The following is a 25,897-nucleotide window of genomic DNA, read 5'->3' as shown; positions in this document are numbered from 1 at the left end:
CCTGGTTTCCTCGCGGTAAAAGGTAAAATGGGGAAACAGAGACAAGTGCAATTAACAAATACAAGGAACCAAGGAGGGAGGTGGACCGGCGGAGGACCAGGGGGAGGGACGGAGGGCCAGGTAATAGAGGGTAACAGAGACAGGAAGTGCCAAAAAACAAAAACAAAACAACAACAAAACACAAGTCCAGGGGAGAACAGAGAGTTCAGTGGCGCTGGGCCGGCGGCCATCTTGGGCATCGGCGCTGGGCCGGCGGCCACCTTGTGCTGTGGCGCTGGGCCGGCGGCCACCTTGTGCTGTGGCGCTGGGCCGGCGGCCACCTTGTGCTGTGGCGCTGGGCTTGCGGCCATCTTGGGCAATGGCACTGGGCTGGCGGCCACCTTGTGCTGTGGCGCTGGGCTGGCGGCCATCTTGCGTGGTGGCGCTGGGCTGGCGACCACCTTGTGCTGTGGTGCTGGGTTGGCGGCCATATTGTGCAGTGGTGCTGGGCTGACGGTCCTACTGTCTGTAGACCCCGGTCTAGAGTCGGCCATCCCACCGGGAGAGACAGGTGTGGCTGGGGTATCCTACTGAGATCGATGTTGTAGGTAACTGGTGAACCCCCAAAAGTCCAGTATCTCCAGCCCCTTCATCTCCCACCCAGGCAAAGGGTCATACAGGCAGCTGTTAAATAGGTCCTTCAGGGCCTCATCATTGTACCCCAATCCTACCGCCAACGTCCAGAATTCCTGTGCTACACCGCCCACCTCATTCCCCCTTTGACGGAGGGTGGTTAGTTTACTGAATCTTCTCCTCCGCTTCATGCTGCCTGGGGAACGGAGAAAGAAAAATCCCACACCGCTGGATTTTGTCTTGATGGAGTCCTTCTGTCCCGTTCGGGAACACAGGAGACGTGAGATCCAAGAGCAGTGTGAGATTTATTGGGCAATCCAAAATCAGAATCAAAACAGGAACAAACAAATAAACAAACAAATACTTGACGATTTCAAGATTCAGCAGTCTGTTACACCATACAATGAAATTCTTACTCTGTGAATCCTCTCACATAAGTTAAGGACATAAGAATAAAACACAATACATAAATTAAACAATCACAATATTACTGAAAAGAAAGAGGTAAGAAACACAAGTGTAGCATTTATAAAGTGCACAGCTGCAATGTAAACAAGGAAGAAATGCATGTGCAAAGACCTGCAGACTCATATGGACTCATGATGGAGTAGTCTTTAGTCGCTGATGTATTTGCATTATAATGTTCCAGATAGTGCATAAAACTATGAGTGTATATGTGTGCATGTTTCAGTCACCACTTACTGGTTGTGCTTCAGAAACTACATTTATTTTTGTAGTATCGACTTTACCACAATGCCATGAACACGTTTGTCTGGTTTCCACAAACAAATAACAGACACAATCAAAGGGGAGGGATCCTAAACCTGAGCTCATATATTAGCAGAAACTCCTCCTTTTACCAGCATAATACTCTGAAAAAACAAAGGACCTTTAGCTTCCTCTTAAACTGGCCTCATAACATACACCTTGTGAGAGCTGAATAACTTTTCAAAGGACATTATTTTTACCGCAACACAAGGTAAAGCAATAATATTATAGAATATTGATGATTCTGCTTGGTGAGGCTTGTAGCATGTAAAGAAATCTGAGTTTAAAACATTCATGAAGATATCATGCAATGTTATTATATAACATATTATTATATATTTGAAATATGGTATCCATTGCATTTTAATTGGTCTTGTGCTGACATTGCTTTTATATGTATATATATATATAAATCACTGTAGTTTACTTCTGTTTATCTGATATATTCCAGTGGCTTAGAGTATAACTTTTTTATAAAACATTTGACATCTATTTTAGAACTAAAGGAACAACATCAGGATGTCCAACAAAAAGAAACCAAGTAAGTCTTAAAGATCTCTTAAAAAAATTGATAATCAAGAAAGACCTTAAAAACTCAAATTAAACTGAGCAGCATCAATGAGTTTAATGTTGTTTTAATTATGTTTCTCCATCAGCAACTTCAACATTTTACAGTGAATCAGCGATGATGGAGGAACTGCACACTGGATACCTGCTCAAGTCCCCCCCTCAAACAGCCCTGACTAAAGGCACTGTACGTCTTGTATTGCATTTCATCTGAAGTTTGTCAAAGACAGTTCCTCTGTTTGTGAAACTTAGCAGTTTTATATATCTGTCACAGAAATCATGGAAGCGTCGTTTCTTTGTGCTCTCCAAAACACGTGAAGACTCCTACCATCTGACATATCATGCAAACAACGAAACAAAAGAGATAGACCTTTCTAAGTAAGGAAAAGACTGACAAAGTCATAAATAAATAAATAAAGTATTTTCACATTATACTGAGAACGTATTTCTGTTTTAAAGGATCAGCCTGCTGTTTATTGGCCCCGAGGCACATCAGAAGTGGGACTGGATCCAGAAAAACTTCAAGTGTTCTCCATCCAGTGTGTTGTTCTTGAAAGTGGAAGACGACACACCAAAACACTCTAGAGACTATTTCCTAATTGGAGAAAACAGGTTTGCCATAATCATTTAGATCATATTTCTCAATGCAATCACAACATAGCTCCATGAAAGCCAGCATGATGCAGGCAAAAATCAAACAAACAAATCAATATTTAAATCCTCAATGAAATCTAAGTAAACATTTTATATTATTTCTGAAGCCATGTATATGTTAGTAGTGTAGCTTATACATTAGTAAATCTAAACATTTAAAATAAATCCTTCAGAGACAGTAAACAAAGCTTTATCAGCATGACTAAGTATTTAGTATATTGCCAAAGCATAAGAAAAAGACATTGTAAGTACAATAAAATAAAAATTTAATAAAAATGAACTTTTGTGGTTCATCTCATCACATTTATTTAGAAATTAATTCAACATGTACTGAGCTGTAAATAAAATAAAGTAAAATACTGAGTTCATGGAGTCTTTAAGCAGTCACTTAATCACTCTGCTTTTTAAATAAGTTATACAGTATATACTTGAAATAGAATTATAGAAATCTTTTATAAAAATAAAAAAAAACATTTTAAAACACCTGATGCAGTGTTTCACTAGTGTTTAATGTTTTACTGTTGTTTTCAGTGATGATGTGGATGGCTGGCTCAATGCCATAGTCAAGGTAATGAAGATCCAGAGATCAGGAAATACCCTTCAGGTAAACATTAAAATATCTCTCTCTTCTCATGTATGCATATATAAACTACCTGTCAAAGGCTTGAACACAGCTACTGATTTTTTTTAATATTACCATTTCCTGAATAATGAACAACAAAATCAAATATAGCAATTATGTATTGATCAAAAAATGCTAAAATTTTTATTTTAAATATTTCTTTAAATTATTTATTTATTTTTTGATGTTCATAGATGTAAATCTTGACAATTATATTTATCTACAATGCATAAACAAGCATTAAAGCATGCTCACATGCGTTACTTTTTTCCACAGGACAACAGATTTAGATCAGCATCTGAACCTGTGAAGAGTTCTGAACCAAAGGTTGAGGATCAGCCTAATGACAGACGGTCAGCACCTGAATTAATGTTAACTTACCCGTCACCGTCCAGCCATTATGACTATCCACGCAAACTCAGCGAACCTCCAGTACCAGTAACACCCAAGGTTTTACACATTTACACACACTTTCTTAAACATACTACATGAACATACTTGTTATTAAACTTTATACTGAAAAAAATAAAACTCAAACCTCTGTCTGGCAGATTCCAGTAATTGAACATAAAGATGAGAAGGATGAGATGCAGGATGAATCTGCAGAGGACAGCAGTGAATACATGTGCATGGCATCATTGTAAGTGTTTGAGAGCACTTTTCCCCTTAACTGTCCTAGAGGAATGTAAAATGTACTCTGTTAATAAAATACCATTTTTTGAGTTTAATTTACATGATTAATCTTAGTGTTGCTTAATGGTGTGTTTTGTTGTTTGGAAACTTCCACTCATGTTGAACAGGTCTGGTCATGGATGAATGTTAAGATTAAAATCTTAGGAGATGCAATCATCTCTGACTACAACAATTCGCCTATACTGTTACCCTCCAAGATTTTGCAAGGGAAAATCAGTAATTTCAATAGAAAATCTGTATGTTTAGGAGTTGCCTACTCAGATTTTTCTCATGTTCTAGTTGGTCACACAAATTTGCTGCACTAACCAAAAGAAAGCGGATTTGTTTGAAAGTGACTTCTGTGTGAGCAGAGACTCATACATCGCAAAATTATTGACAATGGACCTTTTTAACAAATTATCACTAAAATAAATTTACCCTTAGCAGGCATCTTTCTATGGTGTACTCTCATTCAACACTGATATGATCTTGATTCTTGATGCCCTTTTGTTTATTATATATATAGGCTATATATATATATATATGTTTGTTTGTTTTTAAATCTTTTTTCAGCACTTCCATTAATGGTCACGAGTCCTCTGTGTGCAATGGTGCAGTCAACCAGGATGAGGACGATGAAAATAAATGGTAAATTTGGATTTGAATGCATTTTCTCCTGAATGCACCTGAATCACGTCAACTTTCTTATAAGTGCATTAAGCATAAAAAAGCTATATTTACATGAATTTGGCATCTTTTTGAATTGTATCAATGCATATTTCTCTTCTGCAGTGAAACAAACACACATATTGAGAAGGAGATCTGCGTTAGTCAAAATGATCTGAAAAACAGTGTGATCTTGACTCAGGCAAAGGGCAAACCATGGTATAACTCTCACTGATAATTAATTACAGTTATTACAGTTTAATATGTATCCTATTCTGAAAACATTAACATGAGTACAAATTAACAACTTACATTGTTTTATGTTTCTCATTGTTGGTGTTCTTTTTTTTCTCTCCAGTGTCTCTGAGTGTCGGATGATTCAGAACTTGTGTCTATTTCATAAGGGGGATCAGATCCTGGCCTTCAATGACCTGCTGATAGACACAGTAGAAGAGATACAGATGTACTTAAGAAGACTAAGCAAGAATGAGGTAAGATGACCATTCACAGTAAAATAATGTTATTTTTTTTTATCACTATTAAGAGAGCTATTATTAATGCTACTGAAATTACATACAGGTAAAACTCACTATTCGGCGGCTTATAGGATCCCAGCCTCTGCACTCTGAACCCTGCTCACATAATGAGGACATGAAACAAAATCACATGTGAATCATCAGCATCAAGATATTATAAATATATCTGGAAAACAAGGTGTTAATGAAGAACAGAAGAGGCATTCAGGTTATCTAAAGTAACTTGACCTCTTATGACTGTACATTAATCATGTAAATACAGTATGTGAAACAATGTGAATGTTAGATTCCCTGACATTGAAATGTAACTGAGTGAAAGAAATGAGTAAGATTTAGACTGTATACATGAAACTGTGAGTGGTAGTGGGTAAATTAGTTCACATCTGTTAATGTGAAGAACTAGAGTCAAGTATTACTTTATAATAAGTATGTATTAATAAAATCTCCATAATCATCGGGAAGAAGGAGGTTGGAACCGGCGGACAATAAAATGACACTTTAATTACAAAAATAAACACAAAACAGCGCATCAGCCCCTCACGGACGACTGATGCGCACAAATCAAAACCAAAACATAAACTAAAGCCCAGGCCTGCATGGTCCTCTCTCGTCCTTCACTGTCGTCGCTCTAGTTTTATATCCTTCCATCTCCTCTGTGGGACTCGAGACCGGTGGTGGGTCGCAGGTGTCGCTGATTTCCCAATCACTCCACCGGCCTCGCTCGTGTTCCCACATCCCTCAGCCCCGCCCCACTCATCACAAAGTATGAAGGTTAATTCACATTGAAAAATTCACAATTCAAAACTGTTCATGTATTTTAACCTCTTTAAAGGCACACATGTTTAACAATCAAAGGTACTTTATATACTGTGTATATACAACTTTTCTGTGATTGTCTTTTTTTTTTTTTTGCAAAGCAATTAACCAATTATGTATTGCTTCTAGTCATTATGATTTGATTTAAATGTTTCATTCACTCTTTAGATTGCTGATTATTGAATATCATCTAGCCTACGTAATTTATGCATGAATTATGCTGTAGAAAAACACATATTTGCACACTGTTACTGTTCATGTGAAGTATTATTAAACTTTTGGAGAAAAAATATTTTTGAAGTTATTTCATGCATATATTTTATACGTCATAAGATATTACTTTTACAGATATGTACTAAATTTTGAAATTGCTATTTTTAGCATTTGTTTTAAAAAGTAAAAAAAAAAAGAATCTATTATTTTTAAATAGTCTCTGAAAGATGCAATGCAACATATTTGTGCAATTGGACAAAATGAGATGGACAAATGGCTCACTGCTTTATATGACATCTTAAATAATCATCCACACAGACTGTTGGATCCCAAATTAATGTTTTGACATTTCTTACTTGAAACCATATCTAGTGTATTTCATGCACAAGTGTGCATGGTATAATGTTAATTTCACGGTGATTCATCTGAACTAAAGATCTGTAACACAAACATTTGGGTCAAAGAGACACATTGGTGAACCTTCCGCAATCATAAATAGACAATGGGCAAGTATGTCAGCAAGTAAATAAAGGAGATGACCACAAAACAGTGATTTCAGAACAAGGCAGCTAATTTTCAAAAAGGCCAGAACAATACCTTAGTATACAGAAAATTTTGTAGTATATGAAAATATGTACTAAATACAGTACATATTTTAAAAAGTATAATGTTTCTATGAAGTTTTAAAACAAATGTGTTCTCTTTGTAAACTAGCTTTATATGAATAGAAAGGAAATAATATAAATGCAATAATGCCATTTTAAAATAACTATTTTTTTATACTGTACATGTTACTCTAATTCAAATGCAGTGTATTACATTTGATTGTGTATTTTATACAGTATGTAGCCTTTCATTATAAAGGTTTAACACTTGGCTTACTCTGCGTGTTCCAATTTGTCATCAAATTCAGTTTAATTGCACAATCTATCTATATGTTCAAATAATTACAGTATCTGAATGTGTGCATTCTGTGCAAGATGTAAAACAAAACAGTGCCAGGGCAGAAGTTTGCATGTATTTTTAGGTCTGGAACAAACAAAGTGCAAGAATGAAACATATACCCATTTATATACAGTATATATATGACCTTTACATACACTAATCAGTTTATCACACTAAAAAGCTATAATATAATTTATTACTATTCAAAGTATTAACTCAAATTATTGCATATACTGTAGGCTAATAATGCTTATTAGATCGATAGTTAATGTCCATTCAAATAGCTAAAAATGTTTTGACATTTTCTTTGACATTTATTTGTCATAGACTGTGTAGACTATCACACCCTTAGAGACACAAAACCAAATCCCATCAGTGATAAAACCACCTAACCACTCCCAACCCCACCTCACCCTGCAAACAGCAGCTTACACTTGGAAGGAAGAAAAAAAAACACCTTAAAACCGGTGGAGGAAAGACATTACAGTCTCATTAGACTATTTATTGAAATCAATCAGGTTTTCCCCCTACAATCCCAAGCTGCACACAGAGAAAGAAAGAATTATTTTTTGGCACGGTAACTTACAGTAAGTCTCTTGCATTACTAAGGGGAACCTTGAGCGTATAACTGCATACATAACTATAATCCAATAAGCAGGCCAGCTTGTGTATAAAACTATGAGTGTATATGTGTACATGTTTTAGTCACCACTTACTGGATGTGCTTCAGAAACTACATTTATTTTTGTATTATTGACTTTACCACAATGCCACAATGCCATGAACACGTTTGTCTGAATTCAAAGGGGAGGGATTCTAAACCTGAGCTCACGCATAACCAGAAACTCCTTTTACCAACGTAACACTCTGAAAGAGAAAAAAGGCAACTAGCTTCCTCCTAAACTGCCATCATAACCAACACCTTGTGAGAGCTGATTAACTTTTTACGGTGACACAAGGTAAGGCAATACTATTATAGAATATGGCTACTGATATGGTGATTCTGCTTGTGCTGCTTGTAACGTAAAGAAATAATGCTGATATTATTCATGTGAATATAAGAATTAGAGTTTAAAACATTCATAAAGACATCATGCAATGTTATTTCATAAAGTATTATGTATTTGAAATATGGTGGAGGGTTCATTTCCATTTGAATTGGTCTTGTGCTGACATTGCATGGTTTTCTTTTTTTACAAAATCGGTTTACTTCTGTTTATCAGCTATATCAGTGGCTTACAGTAAAACAAATAAAATAATTGACATATATTTTAGAACTAAAGCAACAAGATGATAATCTCCAAAAAAAAAGAAACCAAGTCTAAACATCTCTTGAGAAAAAATGAGATAAACACGAAGACAACTGAAAAATTAAACTGAGCAGAATCAATGTTAAGAGCAGCATAAAGTAGTTTCAATTATGTTTCTGCAGCAGCAACTTTAACATTTTACAACCAACCAGCGATGATGGAGGAACTGTATACGGGATACCTGCTCAAGTCCCCCCCTCTAACGGCCCTGGGTAAAAACATTGTATGTCTCATATTGCAATTCAACCTGTAATCAAAATATCTGGAGTCTGTCAATGACAGTTCCTCTGTTTGTGTAACTTAGCAGTTTTATCTGTTATAGCTGTTACAAAAATCATGGAGGCGTCGTTTCTTTGTTCTCTCCAAAACGGGTGAAGACTACCAGCTGAGATATCATGGAAACAACAAAAGGAGAGACAAACCTCTGGGAGAGATAGAAGTAAGGAAAAGATTGACAAAGTCATAAATAAAAAAAATGAAGTATTTTCACACTATATTGAGAACGTCCTTCTGTTTTAAAGGATCAGCCTGCTGTGTATTGGCCATGAGGCACATCAGAAGTTTGACTGAATCCAGAAAAACTTCAAGTGTTCTCCATCCAGTGTGTTGTTCTTGAAAGTGGAAGACGACACACCAAAACACTCTAGAGACTATTTCCTAATTGGAGAAAACAGGTTTGCCATAATCATATAGATCATATTTCTCATTGCTATCACTACACAGTTCCATGAAAGCAACCATGACATGCAGAATAAATAAATAAATAAATAAAATGCCCATGTCTATTGAAGTCATGCATATGTTAGTAGTGTAGCTTATACATTAGTAAATCTACACATTTAAAATTGAGCCTTCAGAGTCAGTCAACAAAGCTTTATCAGCATGACTAAGTATTTAGTATATTTCCAAAGCAGAATAAAAGAAAAAGACATTGTAAGTACAATGAAATAAAAATGTGGTTCATCTCATCACATTTATTTAGAAATTAATTCAACATGTAGCCTACTGAGCTGTAAATAAAATAAAGTAAAATACTGATTTCATGGAGTCTTTAAGCAATCGCTTAATCACTCTGCTTTTTAAATGAGTTATACAGTATATACTTGAAATAGAATTCTAGAAATCTTTTATAAAAAAAATTATAATTTTAAAACACCTGATGCAGTGTTTCACTAGTGTTAAATGTTTTACTGTTGTTTTCAGTGATGATGTGCATGGCTGGCTCAATGCCATAGTCAAGGTAATGAAGATCCAGAGATCAGGAAATACCCTTCAGGTAAACATTAAAATATCTCTCTCTTCTCATATATGTATATAAACTACCTGTCAAAGGTTTGAACACAGCTACTGAATATTATTTCTCTTGAATAATAAATAGCAAAATGAAATATGTCCAAAAAATTATTATTAAATTTATAAATGCATTTATATTTATTTATAACATATATACAAGCATTAAAGCATGCTCACATGCGTTACTTTTTTCCACAGGACAACAGATTTAGATCAGCATCTGAACCTGTGAAGAGTTCTGAACCAAAGGTTGAGGATCAGCCTAATGACAGACGGTCAGCACCTGAATTAATGTTAACTTACCCGTCACCGTCCAGCCATTATGACTATCCACGCAAACTCAGCGAACCTCCAGTACCAGTAACACCCAAGGTTTTACACATTTACAAACACTTTCTTAAACAAACTATATGAACATACTTGCTATTAAACTTTCTACTGAAAAAATAAAACTCAAACCTCTGTCTGGCAGATTCCAGTAATTGAACATAAAGATGAGAAGGATGAGATACAGGATGAATCTGCAGAGGACAGCAGTGAATACATGTGCATGGCATCATTGTAAGTGTTTGAGAGCACCTTCCCACCTTAAATCCTAGTGGAATATAAACGTACTCTGTTAATCAAATAAAAAAATTTGAGAGTTTAATTTTCATTTCATTTAATTTGCTGCACTAACTGTAAGAAAGCTGCTATGTATAAGGGACTTCTGTGAGCAGTGACTCATACATCGCTAAGTTATTGTCAATGGACCTTTTTACAAAATTATCACTAAAATAAATGTACCCTTAGCAGACATCTTTCTATGGTTTACTCTAATTTAACACTAATATGATCTTGATTCTAGATGAACTTTTGTTTATAATTTTTTTTTCAGCACCTCCATTAATGGTCACGAGTCCTCTGTGTGCAATGGTGCAGTCAACCAGGATGAGGACGATGAAAATGAATGGTAAATTTGGACTATTATGCATAAAAGAGCTATATTTAGCATGAAAATTTGGCATCTTTTTGAATTGTATCAATGCATATTTCTATTCTGCAGTGAATCAAGCATACACATTGAGAAGGAGATCTGCGTTAGTCAAAATGATCTGAAAAACAGTGTGATCTTGACTCAGGCAAAGGGCAAACCATGGTATAACTCTCACTGATAATTAATTACAGTTATTACAGTTTAATATGTATCCTATTCTGAAAACATTAACATGAGTACAAATTAACAACTTACATTGTTTTATGTTTCTCATTGTTGGTGTTCTTTTTTTTCTCTCCAGTGTCTCTGAGTGTCGGATGATTCAGAACTTGTGTCTATTTCATAAGGGGGATCAGATCCTGGACTTCAATGACCTGCTGATAGACACAGTAGAAGAGATACAGATGTACTTAAGAAGACTAAGCAAGAATGAGGTAAGATGACCATTCACAGTAAAATAATGTTATTTTTTTTATCACTATTAAGAGAGCTATTATTAATGCTACTGAAATTACATACAGGTAAAACTCACTATTCGGCGGCTTATAGGATCCCAGCCTCTGCACTCTGAACCCTGCTCACATAATGAGGACATGAAACAAAATCACATGTGATTCATCACCATCAAGATATTATAAATATATCTGGAAAACAAGGTGTTAATGAAGAACAGAAGAGGCATTCAGGTTATCTAAAGTAACTTGTCCTCTTATGACTGTACATGAATCAAAGGGGAGGGATTCTAAACCGGAACTCACGTATAACCAGAAACTACTTTTACCAGCGTAACACTCTGAAAGAGACAAAAGGCAACTAGCTTCCTCTTAAACTGCCATCATAACCAACACCTTGTGAGAGCTGAATAACTTTTTACAGTGACACAAGGTGTAAAAATGTAAATATGTGAAACAATGTGAATGTTAGATTCCCTGACATTGAAATGTAACTGAGTGAAAGAAATGAGTAAGATTTAGACTGTATACATGAAACTGTGAGTGGTAGTGGGTAAATTAGTTCACATCTGTTAATGTGAAGAACTAGAGTCAAGTATTACCTTATAATAAGTATGAAGGTTAATTCACATTGAAAAATGCACAATTCAAAACTGTTAATGGATTTTATCCTCTTTAAAAATGCACTTTTTTTACAATACTAACATTAGGAGGTACTTTATATACTGTGTATATACAACTTTTTTGTCATTGTCAATTTTGTTTCGCAAAGCATTTAGTCAGCTATGTATTGCTCCTAGTCATTATGATTTGATTTAAATGTTTCAGTCACTCTTAGATTGCTGATTACTGAATATCATCTAGCCTACGTAATTTATGCATGAATTATGCTGTAGAAAAAAAAACACATTTTTGCACACTGTGTTACAATGTGAAGTATTATTAAACTTTTGAAACAATGATGTGATGTTTTTTAATAAATATACATACATTTTCAATATAATAGGAGAATACCTTCAAAGAACTTTATGAATTTTTGTAATTTCTATTTTTATCATTTGTTTTAAAAACAGTCAAATATTCAGTATGACTTATTTTTTTAAATAGTCTCTGGTTTTTAAATAGCAGTGTAACATATTTGTGTAGTTGGGAGAAGAACAAATTATTTACTGCCATGTTTTGGCCATCTTAAATAATCGTCCACATGCTTGTTGGATCCCGTCGTAATGTTTTGACATTTCTTACTTGAAAATGTGTCTCATACACTTCATATATGCTATACAAATAATATCTTTAAGCTGAGTCATCTGAATTATATTCTGTCACACAGACATTTGGCGAACCTCTGCAATCAAAAATAGAAAATGAGCAGGTATGTCACCACATAGTCATCTGCCTATTGTCTGGAGAAAAAAAAAACAAAAAAAACAAGGGAACCAAAAAAAACAGGTGAAACATAGAGAATAAAAAAGCTACAAAAGCAAAAAAACTGAATTCAAAAAAGTAAGATTATTAGTGTGTACTGTATTGGTACATGTTTCTCAGCGTACTGCATGTGCATCAGAAGCTACATTTCTTTTTGTAGTACGCTTTCCACAATATATTAATGCTATGAACATGTTTGTCTGGTAGTTTCCCCAGAGGAATGACAGAGATAATGGGAGGGATCTTAAACCTGGGCTCACATATGACCAGAGCCAACTCTTTCCAGCATAACACTCTGGAAAAAACAAAAATCATCTAGCATTGGGAGAACTGAAAACCTTTCAGAGGACATTATTTTTAACGCGACACAAGGTAAACTAATAATAATATAGAATATGGCTACTGATGTGATGATTCTGCTTTGTGATGCTTGTAACATGAGAAATAATGCTGATACTATTTATCTGAGAAGTACAGTTTGAGTTGAAATATTCAAAAGACGTAGAGCAATATAATTATATCACATAATATTATACAATTGAAATATGGTGAAGGATTCATTTCCATTGCATTGCAATTGCTTTGTGCTGCTGACAGTGACATCGCACTAAATATTATTTTACAAAATCATAAATCACTGTAGTTTACTTCTGTTTATCAGATATATGAGTGGCTTACAGTAAAATTACTTTAACATTTCACAACTATTTTAGAACTCAAGCAACAACATCAGGATGTCCAACAAGAAAACATGTTAAGTCTGAAATCTCTTAGCAAAAGTGAAATAATCAAGGAACTTAAAGGCTAAATAGAATTGAGCACTGTTTAATGCTGATCAGCTTTAATTATGTTTCTGCAGAAGCAACTGCAAAAATGTACAATGAACCAGTGATGGAGGAACTGTACACTGGATACCTGCACAAGTCCCCCCCTCTAACGGCCCTGAATAAAACCACTGTACGTCTCATATTACAGTTTACTCTGAAACTGAAATATCTACAGTCTGTCAAAGACAGTTCCTCTGTTTGTGAAAGTTAGCAGTTTTATATATCTGTCACAGAAATCATGGAAGCGTCGTTTCTTTGTGCTCTCCAAAACTCGTGAAGACTCATACCAGCTGACATATCATGAAAACGAAAAGAAAGACAAGACTTTGGGAGAGATAGACCTTTCTAAGTAAGAAAAAGATCTCATAAATATATACATAAAGTATTTTCAATAATGAGAACGCCTTTGTGTTTTAAAGGATCAGCCTGCTGTTTATTGGCCCCGAGGCACATCAGAAGTGGGACTGGATCCAGAAAAACTTCAAGTGTTTTCCATCCAGTGTGCTCTTCTTAAAGGTGGAAGATGATACACTAAAACAAGCTAGAGAATATTTCCTCATTGGAGAAAACAGGTTTGCCACCATTATTTTGAGCATATCTCTCATTTCTGGCATAACATAGTGCCATGAAAGTAATGTTAAAGGTTTTCTGGTGTTTTCAGGGATGAAGTGGAGGGTTTGCACACTGCCATAGTCAAGGTAATGAAGATCCAGAAATCACAAAATAAACTGCAACATACAGACGCTTCTAACCTACAGAAGGTAAACAAACCTTCTCTCTCCCTCTCTATCTTTACATATATGAATATGCGAACTATCAGCTATATGTTTGAGCACCTACTGATACTTACTACTATTGCCTACATTTGAGAATAATAGAAAAACTTAAAAAGAAATATGGCAATTATGCAGTAACCAAAAAAATATTATTTTTGATCAGAGAGTCAATAAAAAAGTCAGTCAAATGTACCGTATACAAAATCTTTTGAGAGGGGTGGATGCTCACATGCTTAAACTTTTCTACAGGACAAGAAATTTAGATCACGATCTGTACCTGTGAGCACTTTAGATCTAAAGTACAAGAGTTGGTCAGCATCTAAATTAACTTCTTCACAACAACACAATCATTATGGCAATCCTCGCAAGCACAGCGAACCTCCAGTACCAGTAACACACAAGATTTTACACATTTAAACACAGTTTCTTTCACATGTGCATATGACAAAATACACAAATAAAAGTCAAACCTCTATCTGGCAGATTACAGTTATTGAGGAAAAAGATGAGAAGGACGGGAAGCAGGATGAACCTCCAAGGGACAACAATGAATACATGACCATGGGATCAGTGCAAGTGTTTAAGAGCGCTTTTCCTTTTAACTGGCCTTGTGGAATGCACTGTAGATAAAATAATTTTCAGAGACACAGTTTAATTTAAATGTTCTGTGGTCTTTTCTGATTAGGCAAATGGTGTTGGAAGGTGACCAACAGGAGGATGATACTGCATGCAAAAAAAAAACGTAATTTTGAAGTCTTTGATTCACTGTTATTTACCTCATGAGATTGCACTATTGTGTCAGTTATGATAAATATATGAGTTGTCAGTTTGTTACTCTTTGCTACATTTTAATTTGTTCACTAAGTTTCTTCTGCCTCATGGCCCTGATGCAAGATATATGTGAATGTTTTTATATATATACAGTATATATATATATTGAAACACTGCAAAACAAAAAAAATTATATATTTTTTCTTGCTGACCAGGTATGGTTTTGGATGGCAGTTCAAATAAAAGCAAATATTTGGCAAGGTTTTATCATACCTAAAAGATTTTGCGATCATTAAGATATTTTGCATCTGAAAAAGGATGTAGTCTAAGGTGGTTTCACCTTTGTTCAAATTAAACAATCAAATCATATGGTAAAATTTTAGCAACAGACAATTCTCTGTATTCATATGTCAGTTTTACCAAGATCATGAGAGTTGTGGAAAAGCTACTAGTGCATTATTCTGCTTAATACACTTAGGACTGACAGTATCTCTTTTTGACTATCTGATGTTTTTACCCCAGTGAAGTCTATTCATATAGAGTTATTATTAGTGGTACGCATTTAATCTTAAATATGTGGTTACATCCTTAATTTTAACTACTGGAAATACCATTAGCAGGGTGTTTCTGTCTTAGAGAAAATAACTATGGGGTGTATTAATGTGTCAGCTGTTGAGTAAAAGTCTATCCTTTCCTAAGTAAAATACTCACATATATTTAGCAGTGTGGTTATGATAAACGTGGCATTTGTACTTTTCTGCTTTGTAGTGAAACACACACACATGGTGAGAAGGAGATCTTGACACAGGAAGAAGGCAAACCATGGTACATCACTACAGCAAGATAATTAATGACAGGTCTTTACTAGAATTAATGTTAATATGAGTAGAAATGAACTACTTACAATGTATCATCTTCTTCAGTGTGTCTCAGTCACGTCAGATTCAGGACTCAAGGGGAGATCAGATCCTGGCCACAGACACAGTAAAAAATATTCAGAAATGCTTTAAAACTCTAAGCAAGAATGAGGTAAGATGATTAATCACAGTAAAATAATGTTGTTGTTTTTTTCATCAATGTATTTCGAGACCTATAATTAAAGTTACTGATATTACTTGCAGGCAGAACTCCTAGTTCAGCAGCATCCAAGCATCTTTCTGAACCCTGGCCACCACACATGAAACAAAATCTAACACAAATTCTCTCATCCCCATAAAAAATATTAAAAATGTTGTACACATGTCTACTTTAAGGTCAAAGGGTCATTTGCTCATACAGGTGGAAAACAAGGCACTACTGGGTAACCGAAGAGGCAATCCGGTTATCTAAAGTACCTTATTCTCTCTTGCATGTACATTAATCATCTAAATATGTATAAAAAATGGCACATGTACATGAAATTACATAAGAGACAGTGGGTACTATATTTGTTTGTTTGGAGAACAAGAGTCAAGTATTACTTCATAACAAGTTTGAGACTTCACAGTGAAAAACTAGTTTAACTGTTCATATATTTTAAAGCAGCACTTTACTGTGTATGTACATAAAACATTTCTGTCACTGTGTATTCTTTATTTGTTTTGCAATACATGTAACCAGTGACACGTTGCTCCCAATCATTATGCATTGGTTTAAATGTTTGTCACTCAATATGAAGATTTCTGAACAACAGTAAGTATATCCTGCTTAAAATATAGATGAATTTTGCTATAGTTATATTGTTACATTGTTACACTGTGAAATGTTATTAAACTTCCCATTTAACTGTTTCTGCCGTTTTTGTGTTTTGCTGTGTGCATGTGATTAAAATGCACATTAATGCATAAAACAGATTCACTGAATAAAATACAATTAATCATGCATCATAACTCCCTCTATTGTTTAAACAGTTGTGTCTACAACCAAATTCACTCAGATATACATCACTCGGATGTTGTTTGCTACCCTGTTTTTACTTATTTATTAATTTTATAATAAGTTTAGAATTTAGAACTTATGGATCTAACCAAAACTCCATCTACCCTTCCTATCACAGCTAAGAACAAACCCTTGCAGCTTCCTTCTAAACAACCACATTGGCTCAGAATGAAACCAGTTTTTCCGCATTTTGTAAAAAGCAGAATACAACTGATTTTTTACAAGTGCATTTGGAAATGGTAAAATTCAAGATGAACAATAAGATGTTGCGGACTTGAAACTTCTTTTCCCATCATGGCCAAGAACAAAAAGTGTTTAGACCTCGCAACACACACACCCCATCCACGCTGTGTATTGTAAATATTATAGTTTTAAATAATTGTGTAGGTAGTAAAACAAAAAAAACAAGGCAAAATGCGTTTAAGTTTAGAAACCAGGCATGTGATCAGCTAGAGCTTTAGCACATTGAAAGATATATCGTATTGTAAAAATATATACTGTCCTTAAAAGATAGAAAGCAGCATTTAATAATCATAAAAAAATATAATAATTTTATTTAATAAAGTATTATAATATATTATAGTAAAGTATATAGAATTATTATTATTAAGTACCTGCCAAAAGTTTGGAATCATTACAATTATTAATGATTAAGATCTTTTGCTCATCAAGGCTGAATTTATTACATTTACATTTATTCATTTAGCAGACGCTTTTATCCAAAGCGACTTACAGATGAGGACAGTGGAAGCAATCAAAAACAACAAAAAGAGCAATGATATACAGTATAAGTGCTATAACAAGTCTCAGTTAGGTCAACACAGTACACCTAGCATGGGATTTTAAATAATATAATATAAAGAAAACAGAATAAAAAAAGAATAGGGCAATCTAGTGTTAAAGGTCTTTACACATACACACACACACACATATACAATTGCATAATTAATGAAAAGAAAACTCTCAAAAAAAAGAAAAAAAGGACTCAGCTGTCCGAATTGAGTTGGGGAGGTCATTCCACCAGGAGGGAACATTTAATTTAAAAGTCCGTAAAAGTGACTATGTGCTTCTTTGGGATGGCACAATCAAGCGACGTTCACTTGCAGAATGCAAGCTTCAAGAGGGCACATAAGTCTGAAGTAACAAATTTAGGTAAATGGGTGCAGAGCCAGTGGTAGTTTTGTAGGCAAACATCAATGCCTTGAATTTTATACGAGCAGCTATTGGAAGCCAGTGCAAATGGATAAACAGAGGTGTGACGTGTATTCTTTTTGGGTCATTAAAAATTAATCTTGCTGCCGCGTTCTGAATTAATTGTAAAGGTTTGATAGAATTGGCTGGAAGACCTGCCAAGAGGGCATTGCAATAGTCCAGCCTGGACAGAACAAGAGCTTGAACAAGGAGTTGTGCTGCATGTTTCGAAAGAAAGGGCTTGATCTTCTTGATGTTGAATAAAGCAAATCTGCAGGATCGGACAGTTTTAGCAATGTGGTCTGAGAAAGTCAGCTGATCATCAATCATAACTCAATTTCAACTAATTGAAAGTGATTCAAATGATAAAAAAGGCACATATTTTCTACTAAATTACACAAAAAGGAAACCATACAGCTAGCCAGCCAAACAGCACATCAACCTGGAGAGAGCTGGAGAAAGATGACTAACAGTAGAAACATCAAATATGCATTAAGTTGCTAGTTCCAATTGGTCAATAAAATATGCACATTTATGATACAGCATGCTATTAGCTTGTTTATATAATTGTTGTACAGTTAGGTACACTGTAAGACAAAAAGATGTAGAAACACTGAAAAGGTACTAGTCATTTTCTGCCAGGATGTTATCCTTTAAGTTGTAACCCTGTAACCTTAAAACACAAAATACAATGTGGAATTTCATACAGGTAAAACACCTGTGAAAAATAAATATGGATTGTTCCTTCAAATTAACAGTATTGTATTTTTACAGACTTTTGTGTTGCATACTACCAATACATTGCTTGAAACTTTAGTTGTTCAGAATGTGCAGTTTTACTTAAAATGTTGTAAAAGTTTAAATATTTTATGTTTTATAATGTTTTTATGAAGAAATAACTGTAAAACATATATCTTTCGCTGAGATTTGAGTGATCTCGTTGTGTATTCTATGTACAAACGCTGTTTTAAGTAATGGTTATGCAATGATGTCATCACAAAATTACATCACAACGTCATTTAGCAACAAATCGGTCTGCCTTTAGCAACTTCCCCTGAAAATGAGCTGGCAAGACTGGCAGTAACAAGTGAATACTAAAACTAAAAACAGTATGTAACAGCAGACATGTAGCGCGTCAGACTACAGCCTATTATATAATTACATCACACCCGTTGTGAATTTTAGGACAGCACTGCCAATCTCAAATAGCACTACCAATCTCAAATTCTCACCGCCATTCATAATTTCAATTACCCCAACCACAAAAAAAAAAAAAACACTATAAACCGGGATCTGCGCAGTTCACATGGGTCGTCCCTCAGAGGTCGGAAAATATGGAAAAATCACATCCCTGAGAATCATTAATTATAAGTTTCCCCCTCCCCTGCCCTCGGTCCAAATGCCTGGTTTCCTCTTTTACATCACCCACCACACACACACACACACAAGTCCAGTGAGAGAGTCCAGTGACAAAGTCAATAGTTGTGGAACTCCAGAAAGTAAGTTAGTTACTTGATGGAAAGGGTTGCCATGGTTTCACAACAAAACCTGCCCAATTGCTAATCTAGGCCAAACTAAAAGCATTTCGAGGGGGGTCCCCTGGTAAAAATTGTGGTCCTGGGACTAAAATACATATTATCGCATAATCCCACAGACATGAAAAGTAAATCTTAGTAGGTTATTTCTAATTGGAGAAAACAGGTCGGACAGAAAGAAACTTTACTGTAAAGCAAAATGTAAACAAAAAAATGCATTCTGCAATATTTTTATAAGTTTGCATTGAATTGCATTATGCAATATGCATGATACACATGAGTAAAGATTATAATGGGCTAATCTACACATTCATTTCATGTTAAAGCTGTTGGAGATGCATTCCTAGCAAAGCAGTGTTTTCATTCCATACTATAGACCAGCTTCAAAAGCATTTCAGTGCTCTTCTCAAAGCCATGTTTGAAGCACCTACTTCCTGCATGATATAAAAACAGCTTAATTTAAACAACAAATCTTTCATTTATCCATAGAAATTGTGGTTAGTAAAATACACAAATCTTGATGTAATATATAATAGAATAATCTTCAAAAAATTATATTTCTAATTCTAATACATTTTCAGCATTCATTTTACATTTATTTGCCGTCACCATGGCCAGATTGGCCCATGCGCACTGCGAATAGCTAGGGCCACACTAAGTAAACATAGCTCAACTTGTTGGCAGAGGCTATTTACACTAGCTCTTCCCACCAACAGGCTTAGTGGTGTAGGGCGTTTTGACACGATCAAACAGAGTTCAATCCACCTTTTGCTGAATTCATTCTTCTCTTTTTTCCCCCATCATATATCCGATTGGAAAGACATTTTCAACAAAAATGAAGGAAATTTTTAAAAACTGAAAATATTTCACTAGAAGAGGAGAGGAGAGAAAATGACGCTGGCCAATGACACATTAACATTTCAAATTTTGGAGATCTAATAATCAGCCAAATCATACAGTAACACACCACAAGGCTATAGGTTCAGATTTGTTTAAAAAAATAAATGAATCAGGTTATTCAGCAAGGATTCAAAATGAACAAAAACACCTTTTCATTGTATTCATTTTTTATTCATCAAAGAATCTTGATTAAAAAATAATCAAATAATATAAATAATCTTGAATCAAAAAATATTAAGCACCAAATCAGCATAGTACAATTATTTTTTAAAGATCATGTGACACTGAAGATTGCAGTAATGGCTACTGAATAATAGAAAAAAAAAAAAAATTAAATATTGAAATTGAGTTTTAAAAATGTAAACATCTGAGTTAGTCCACATTTGACCCAAAGTTGGATTGAAATATCCCAGTATTTTTTAGAGTGTAATGATTTTTTCTACAATATTACGGTTTATACTCTATTTTGACCAAATAAATGCAGCCTTAGTGAGCAAAAGAGACTTCTTTCAAAAACATTTAAAAAATCATACTGTTCCTAAACTTTTGAATGGTTCTGTCACTCTGGATTAATGAAAAATGTACATGCTTAGTGAGATGATTCATAATGCAAAAAGGTGTTTCCTCATTCTTACTCATTGCTACCGTCAGTGACGTCACAGAATGTTTTTTGAAAGATATAACTGATTGTCCACTGTCATTTTTAGCACTCAACATTATCACTATTACCAGTTGTTTTTTCCACATATTTTTAACCATAATTAAACTTTCATTGTCAAGCTTATCACCAATCCAAGCTGCATTAGTCCAGGCTTGCCTAACTAGTCTTGATTGATTGCGCTGATCACCCTTTGCATTTTTAGCTTTTTAGCATACCAGAATAGAGCTGTCATCTTTCGCCTGATCTCTAGCGCTTTTTTTTACCTTTTATGGAGAAGAGTAAACAGAGCTCACATCAGGTGTTATAGGCATCCATGTGTCTACAGTGAATAGGTCTCTCTAATGGTGATTTATAAAACTGCACTGAGTTGTTGGAATTACTGTCTTTTGCTGTCAGTAAAGAAATGTGTATTTTGAAAAGAATAATTAAATACACCTCTAAAACTAATATTTCTCATCTTATTAAGAGTTCATGTACTGTATACACTGTTGTGTGACAACACTTTAGTCACTTTGCAAATGCAGTGCAAGACAAATACTCAAATAAACCAAACATGCATGTTTTAGGTACAGTAGAAGCTGATTCTGACTGAGAGTGATGAATAAATCTTTGGTCTATTGTCTTAGTGCAAGTTGTTTCTTATAGTTTACTTATAAAACATGAAATCAAGGCACTCATTATCCCTCATCTAAGACCCTTGATGAATCCCAGTGTCTCAATAATTAATCTCATCTAATGTTTTTGAGGATAGTATTATGGAATATTAAAATATACTCTCAAATTAAATGGCCTTAAAATGCACTCAAATTTATAATTCCCTGTCAAGGGAACTTCGAACTGCGTCCTCTAAAGCCTGGTTCACATGGGACGATTTTAAAATTGTCGGCCGATTTTCCAAACCTGAGAGACCCCACACACGGCGATAAAAAATCACGGGTCTAACAGTTTTGGTCGTACAGTGTGTGGTGTGCAGCCACACGGCAAAATCAACACATCACACACGAACCGATTTGGCTCCCGAGCATTCCCAGGTCAGACGGGAAATCTCGCAAAATCCCTCGAGATCAAACGTGACTTCAGAGTAAACAATCATGGCGGACGAAGAGGATGCAGTGGCCATAGTTTGTGCTTTGTTTTTAACCGAAAAAAAAACATAAGAAAAACATGAAACCGGACTTTCTGGTGCGCCATGCCGCCGGCTGTTTTGATTTTGTTTCCCGGTACTTCCTCGCTGCCTCGTCACCTCGCTTTCTGATTGGCTACACGCCACAGTCCACAGGCTGCGTGATCATTTGTCCTCGGGGGACACCACACACGAGAAGAAATCGGGCCAAATAAATCCAACATGTTGGATATCCCCGATTTGAGATCGGAGCGGCCCCGATGTCCTTCCGAGCAGAGGAGAGCAGTCTTAACACACCACACACGGCAGGAATATCTGATCAGATTATTTTACGATAATCAGAGCATTCTTAAGATTGTCGGAAGGGGTGAATCGGGGCTAAAATCAGCCTAATTATCCTGCCGTGTGAACCAGGCTTAAGGGTCGCTTTGGGGAACACCTCGTCATGACCCGTGTCTGAAGCATACTTTGAAAAACGCCAACGTGTTCTCGCAATTCTCGTGGTAGTTTAGCAGCGCCCCCTTTTTCCAATAGAAAAAGGGTCGCCTATGAGCGTGCTACTCTGAGCTCGGAGTTGTCCTCTCATATGAGTCTGAATTCTCTTTTTTTTCACCAGAGCGCTCCAGTACTACATACTGTTTTTGAGATGCACTGTGAGAGCAGACATCCTGTTGAGGCAGGGGCTGAGGCTCGGGGAATGGCGCCTTCACACCAAGGTGATGAAGCAGAGTTCGAGAGGTTGGCCAGACTTGGGTGGATCGGTTTGCGACTCGAGAGAGCATCGCACTATCCCCTCTGGCTTCCTCTGACTCATCCAGCTCCACTGGGGCTGGACGCCATGGTACAGGCGTGGTCGAGGCTTCATCTGTACATTTCTTCCTCCAATTGCTCTGCTTCGGCCATTCCATCTATGAGCTGCGCTATCAGTGTGCCACGAGAGCACCTCCTTAGAACAGTATTTGTAAATCCATGCTATGGTAAGTGTGCACGTGAAGTCTTTTTGCACACTTTCTGAAATCCAAACTGTGGTAAGTTCGCACGCTAGTACTCTGCGTTCTTTCTAAAATCCTATATGGTGAGGGCTTGCACTCCCCTCAGCATGGCGGCGTGGGTATACTGTTCCCCAAAGCGACCCCTAGAGGATGCAGTTCGAAGTTCCCTTGACAGGGAACGTCTCAGGTTACGAATGTAACCATGGTTCCCTGAGAGGGAACGAGACACTGCATCCTCTAGCTCCCTGCCATGCTTCGAACACAAGCTTCACGAAGAAGATAAGTGACGGGTCCTACGGGCGCGTATTTATAGTCGCGCCGGTAGTGACGTCAGAGGCTGTCACCATCCAACATGTTGGCGTTTTTCAAACTATGCTTCAGACACGGGTCACGACGAGGTGTTGCCCAAAGCGACCCCTAGAGGACGCAGTGTCTCGTTCCCTCTCAGGGAACCATGGTTACATTCGGAAACCAAGGTTACAAACCTGAGACGATTTACTTGAGCCATGTGATATAATTATTTTACATATATGATATAATCAGAAATTAAGAAAAACAAGTCATATGTGCCATTCACACGGAAGTTTGAATGTGGTGGAATTTCACTAATCTATATTTGGAATGAATTTGTGTAAATAACCACCTTGATCTCAGACATCAAGGAAAAGAATCAACATGCTTCGCCTTTGACGTGTTTTCAAGTCATTGCCAGTAAGGACCAGGTAGTTTCTGTGACCAAAAATCCTAAAATGTTTTCAGCAAAGGAAGGACACATAACCAGAAACTCCACCTTATTCAGCGACAGTAGAAGTCTACATACAAGCGACCAACAAAATCATGACTTTCATAATTGTGAAAACAGGACTGTGACACACACACAGTAGTTAAGGTAATCCATTTATAATCTACTGATCCAATGACTAAACTGATCTGATTTATTTGAGCACATTAAGAAATTATGGCTACACTACTACTACACTATATATATATATATATATATATATATATATATATATATATATTTTTTTTTTTTTTTTTTTTTTTGGCAATCTGCATCTTTCTTTGGTTTAAAGAATTAGACTGAAAATCACCCAGTGTAAATAGGTCCGTAACTATTTGACTATGAAACAGGAGGTTTGGTCATGTACTTACAATAAAAAGCTTTGTTTTGGTTTTCCAAATATTAATATTCCTATTTGAATTTGAACATTCAAATGAAAATTCTGCCATCATTTACTCACCTTCATATCATTTCAAAACCTATATGACTTGTTATTCTCTGTGGAACACAAAAGAAGATATTTTAAAGAGTGTGTCAACTGATTGTTTGTTTATATATATATATATATATATATATATATATATATATATATATATATAATATTTCTTTTTTTTACTTCATAAATACAGTTGTGTAAAATACAGTACTGTGGCTTTTTCTATTTTGAATATTCTCATGCACCATTGCTTAAGTATTATCTGATGTGTGTAATAAAGACATTACTTACAACACATATGTCTGTTTTGCCAGAGATTTAACATCATCCAAATGAACAGCAGCGGTAAATCAGGTATGTCTGAAATCTATTTAAAACAATACAGACTGACTGGAAACAGAATAGCCAGAGATGAAATATCAGAAAAAAATCAACTATTACAGAGAGTGATGAACGGTTCAATTCTGGTTAATCATTCGTATTCCTCTGTAACAGATTCAAATGCTTCATGTCACAATGAAGCAGCTGGGGTGGGGGAAGTGTGTGCAGGTTTTCTACTAAAGTCCCCTCCTTCTATAAAAAATATGGTAAAACATCTGGTTTCCTACAAAGAAATATCAACCGTTTATATGTATTATCTATGTATTTCATCTAAGATGCTTTATAAATCATTGCAGAAATCATGGAAGAGCCACTTCTTTGTGCTCACAGCCATGAGCTAAAATACTACAAATCCACTGAAAGAGACAAACCTATAAAAGTGAAAGTGACGTGACATTCAGCCAAGTATGGTGACCCATACTCAGAATTTGTGCTCTGCATTTAACCCATCCGAAATGCACACACACAGAGCAGTGAACACACACAGACACTGTGAGCACACACCCAGAGCAGTGGGCAGCCATTTATGCTGCAGCACCCAGGGAGCAGTTGGGGGTTCAGTGCCTTGCTCAAGGGCACCTAAGTCGTGGTATTGAAGGCGGAGAGAGAACTGTACATGCACTCCCCCCACCCACAATTCCTGCCGGCCCGGGACTCGAACTCACAACCTTTCGATTGGAAGTCCGACTCTCTAACCATTAGGCGACGACTTCCCAGCAAAAAAAATATCTATAGCTTCCACGTAAGACGAAAGCTGCTATTTACATTTCACATAAAAAAAAGGTTTACTATCATGCAGGGATATAATTCTTTTTTCACTTATAAAAACCAAACACTTATATCATAATTCAGTATAACCACATAAATAAACCACATCCTTTGTTCGATGTATTCAGGTGTATGAAAAACTCTCATTTACCTCTGTTTAACCTGTTAGACAATGCTTGTTTGTTTACCATTAAATTTTTTTTTACATTAATCGTTAGATTTAAAGCCAATTGTATCCTTCTTGAACATACAAAAGACAAATTTCTTCTTTGATTTTTACCATTTTATTCACAAATCATTATGCATCACGC

At 35.7% G+C, this 25,897-nt stretch overlaps 1 protein-coding gene, 1 long non-coding RNA gene and 1 pseudogene across 2 annotated transcripts; all 3 read left to right on the top strand.

Annotated features, from left to right (window-relative positions):
- Positions 1 to 1,489: 1,489 nt before the first annotated feature.
- LOC132121089 (pleckstrin homology domain-containing family S member 1-like) lies at positions 1,490 to 5,432 on the top strand. Its single transcript, XM_059530270.1, has 12 exons — positions 1,490 to 1,591; positions 1,879 to 1,921; positions 2,037 to 2,134; positions 2,222 to 2,325; positions 2,407 to 2,559; positions 3,133 to 3,205; positions 3,500 to 3,673; positions 3,775 to 3,863; positions 4,469 to 4,543; positions 4,688 to 4,780; positions 4,920 to 5,052; positions 5,141 to 5,432. Exons 2-12 carry the CDS (start codon positions 1,900 to 1,902, stop codon positions 5,231 to 5,233), a joined length of 1,107 nt encoding a protein of 368 aa, XP_059386253.1. The 5' UTR covers positions 1,490 to 1,591; positions 1,879 to 1,899; the 3' UTR covers positions 5,234 to 5,432.
- Positions 5,433 to 6,628: 1,196 nt separating this feature from the next.
- On the top strand, positions 6,629 to 11,365 carry LOC132120989 (pleckstrin homology domain-containing family S member 1-like; annotated as a pseudogene).
- A 1,405-nt stretch (positions 11,366 to 12,770) lies between these two features.
- Positions 12,771 to 16,670, top strand: LOC132121088 (uncharacterized). The gene is made up of 11 exons (XR_009426231.1): positions 12,771 to 12,899; positions 13,387 to 13,484; positions 13,588 to 13,703; positions 13,774 to 13,926; positions 14,016 to 14,115; positions 14,380 to 14,520; positions 14,614 to 14,872; positions 15,670 to 15,726; positions 15,825 to 15,930; positions 16,023 to 16,542; positions 16,615 to 16,670. It is a non-coding gene; the product is annotated as an uncharacterized LOC132121088 (long non-coding RNA).
- Positions 16,671 to 25,897: the final 9,227 nt, after the last annotated feature.

This window comes from Carassius carassius, chromosome 39, assembly GCF_963082965.1.
Source record: "Carassius carassius chromosome 39, fCarCar2.1, whole genome shotgun sequence".
In the NCBI taxonomy this organism is placed as follows: Eukaryota; Metazoa; Chordata; class Actinopteri; order Cypriniformes; family Cyprinidae; genus Carassius; species Carassius carassius.
The sequence above is the reverse complement of the archived record's forward strand: the minus strand, read 5'-3'. Positions and strand labels throughout refer to the sequence as shown.

What these genes read in the sequence shown, in the direction of transcription:
- LOC132121089 (XM_059530270.1), top strand. Translation starts at nt 1,900, where the DNA reads ATGTCCAACAAAAAGAAACCAA. An exon ending in TACATGTGCATGGCATCATT is followed by an intron (nt 3,864 to 4,468) that starts GTAAGTGTTTGA and finishes ATCTTTTTTCAG; the next exon opens with CACTTCCATTAATGGTCACG. An exon ending in GAGGACGATGAAAATAAATG is followed by an intron (nt 4,544 to 4,687) that starts GTAAATTTGGAT and finishes TCTCTTCTGCAG; the next exon opens with TGAAACAAACACACATATTG.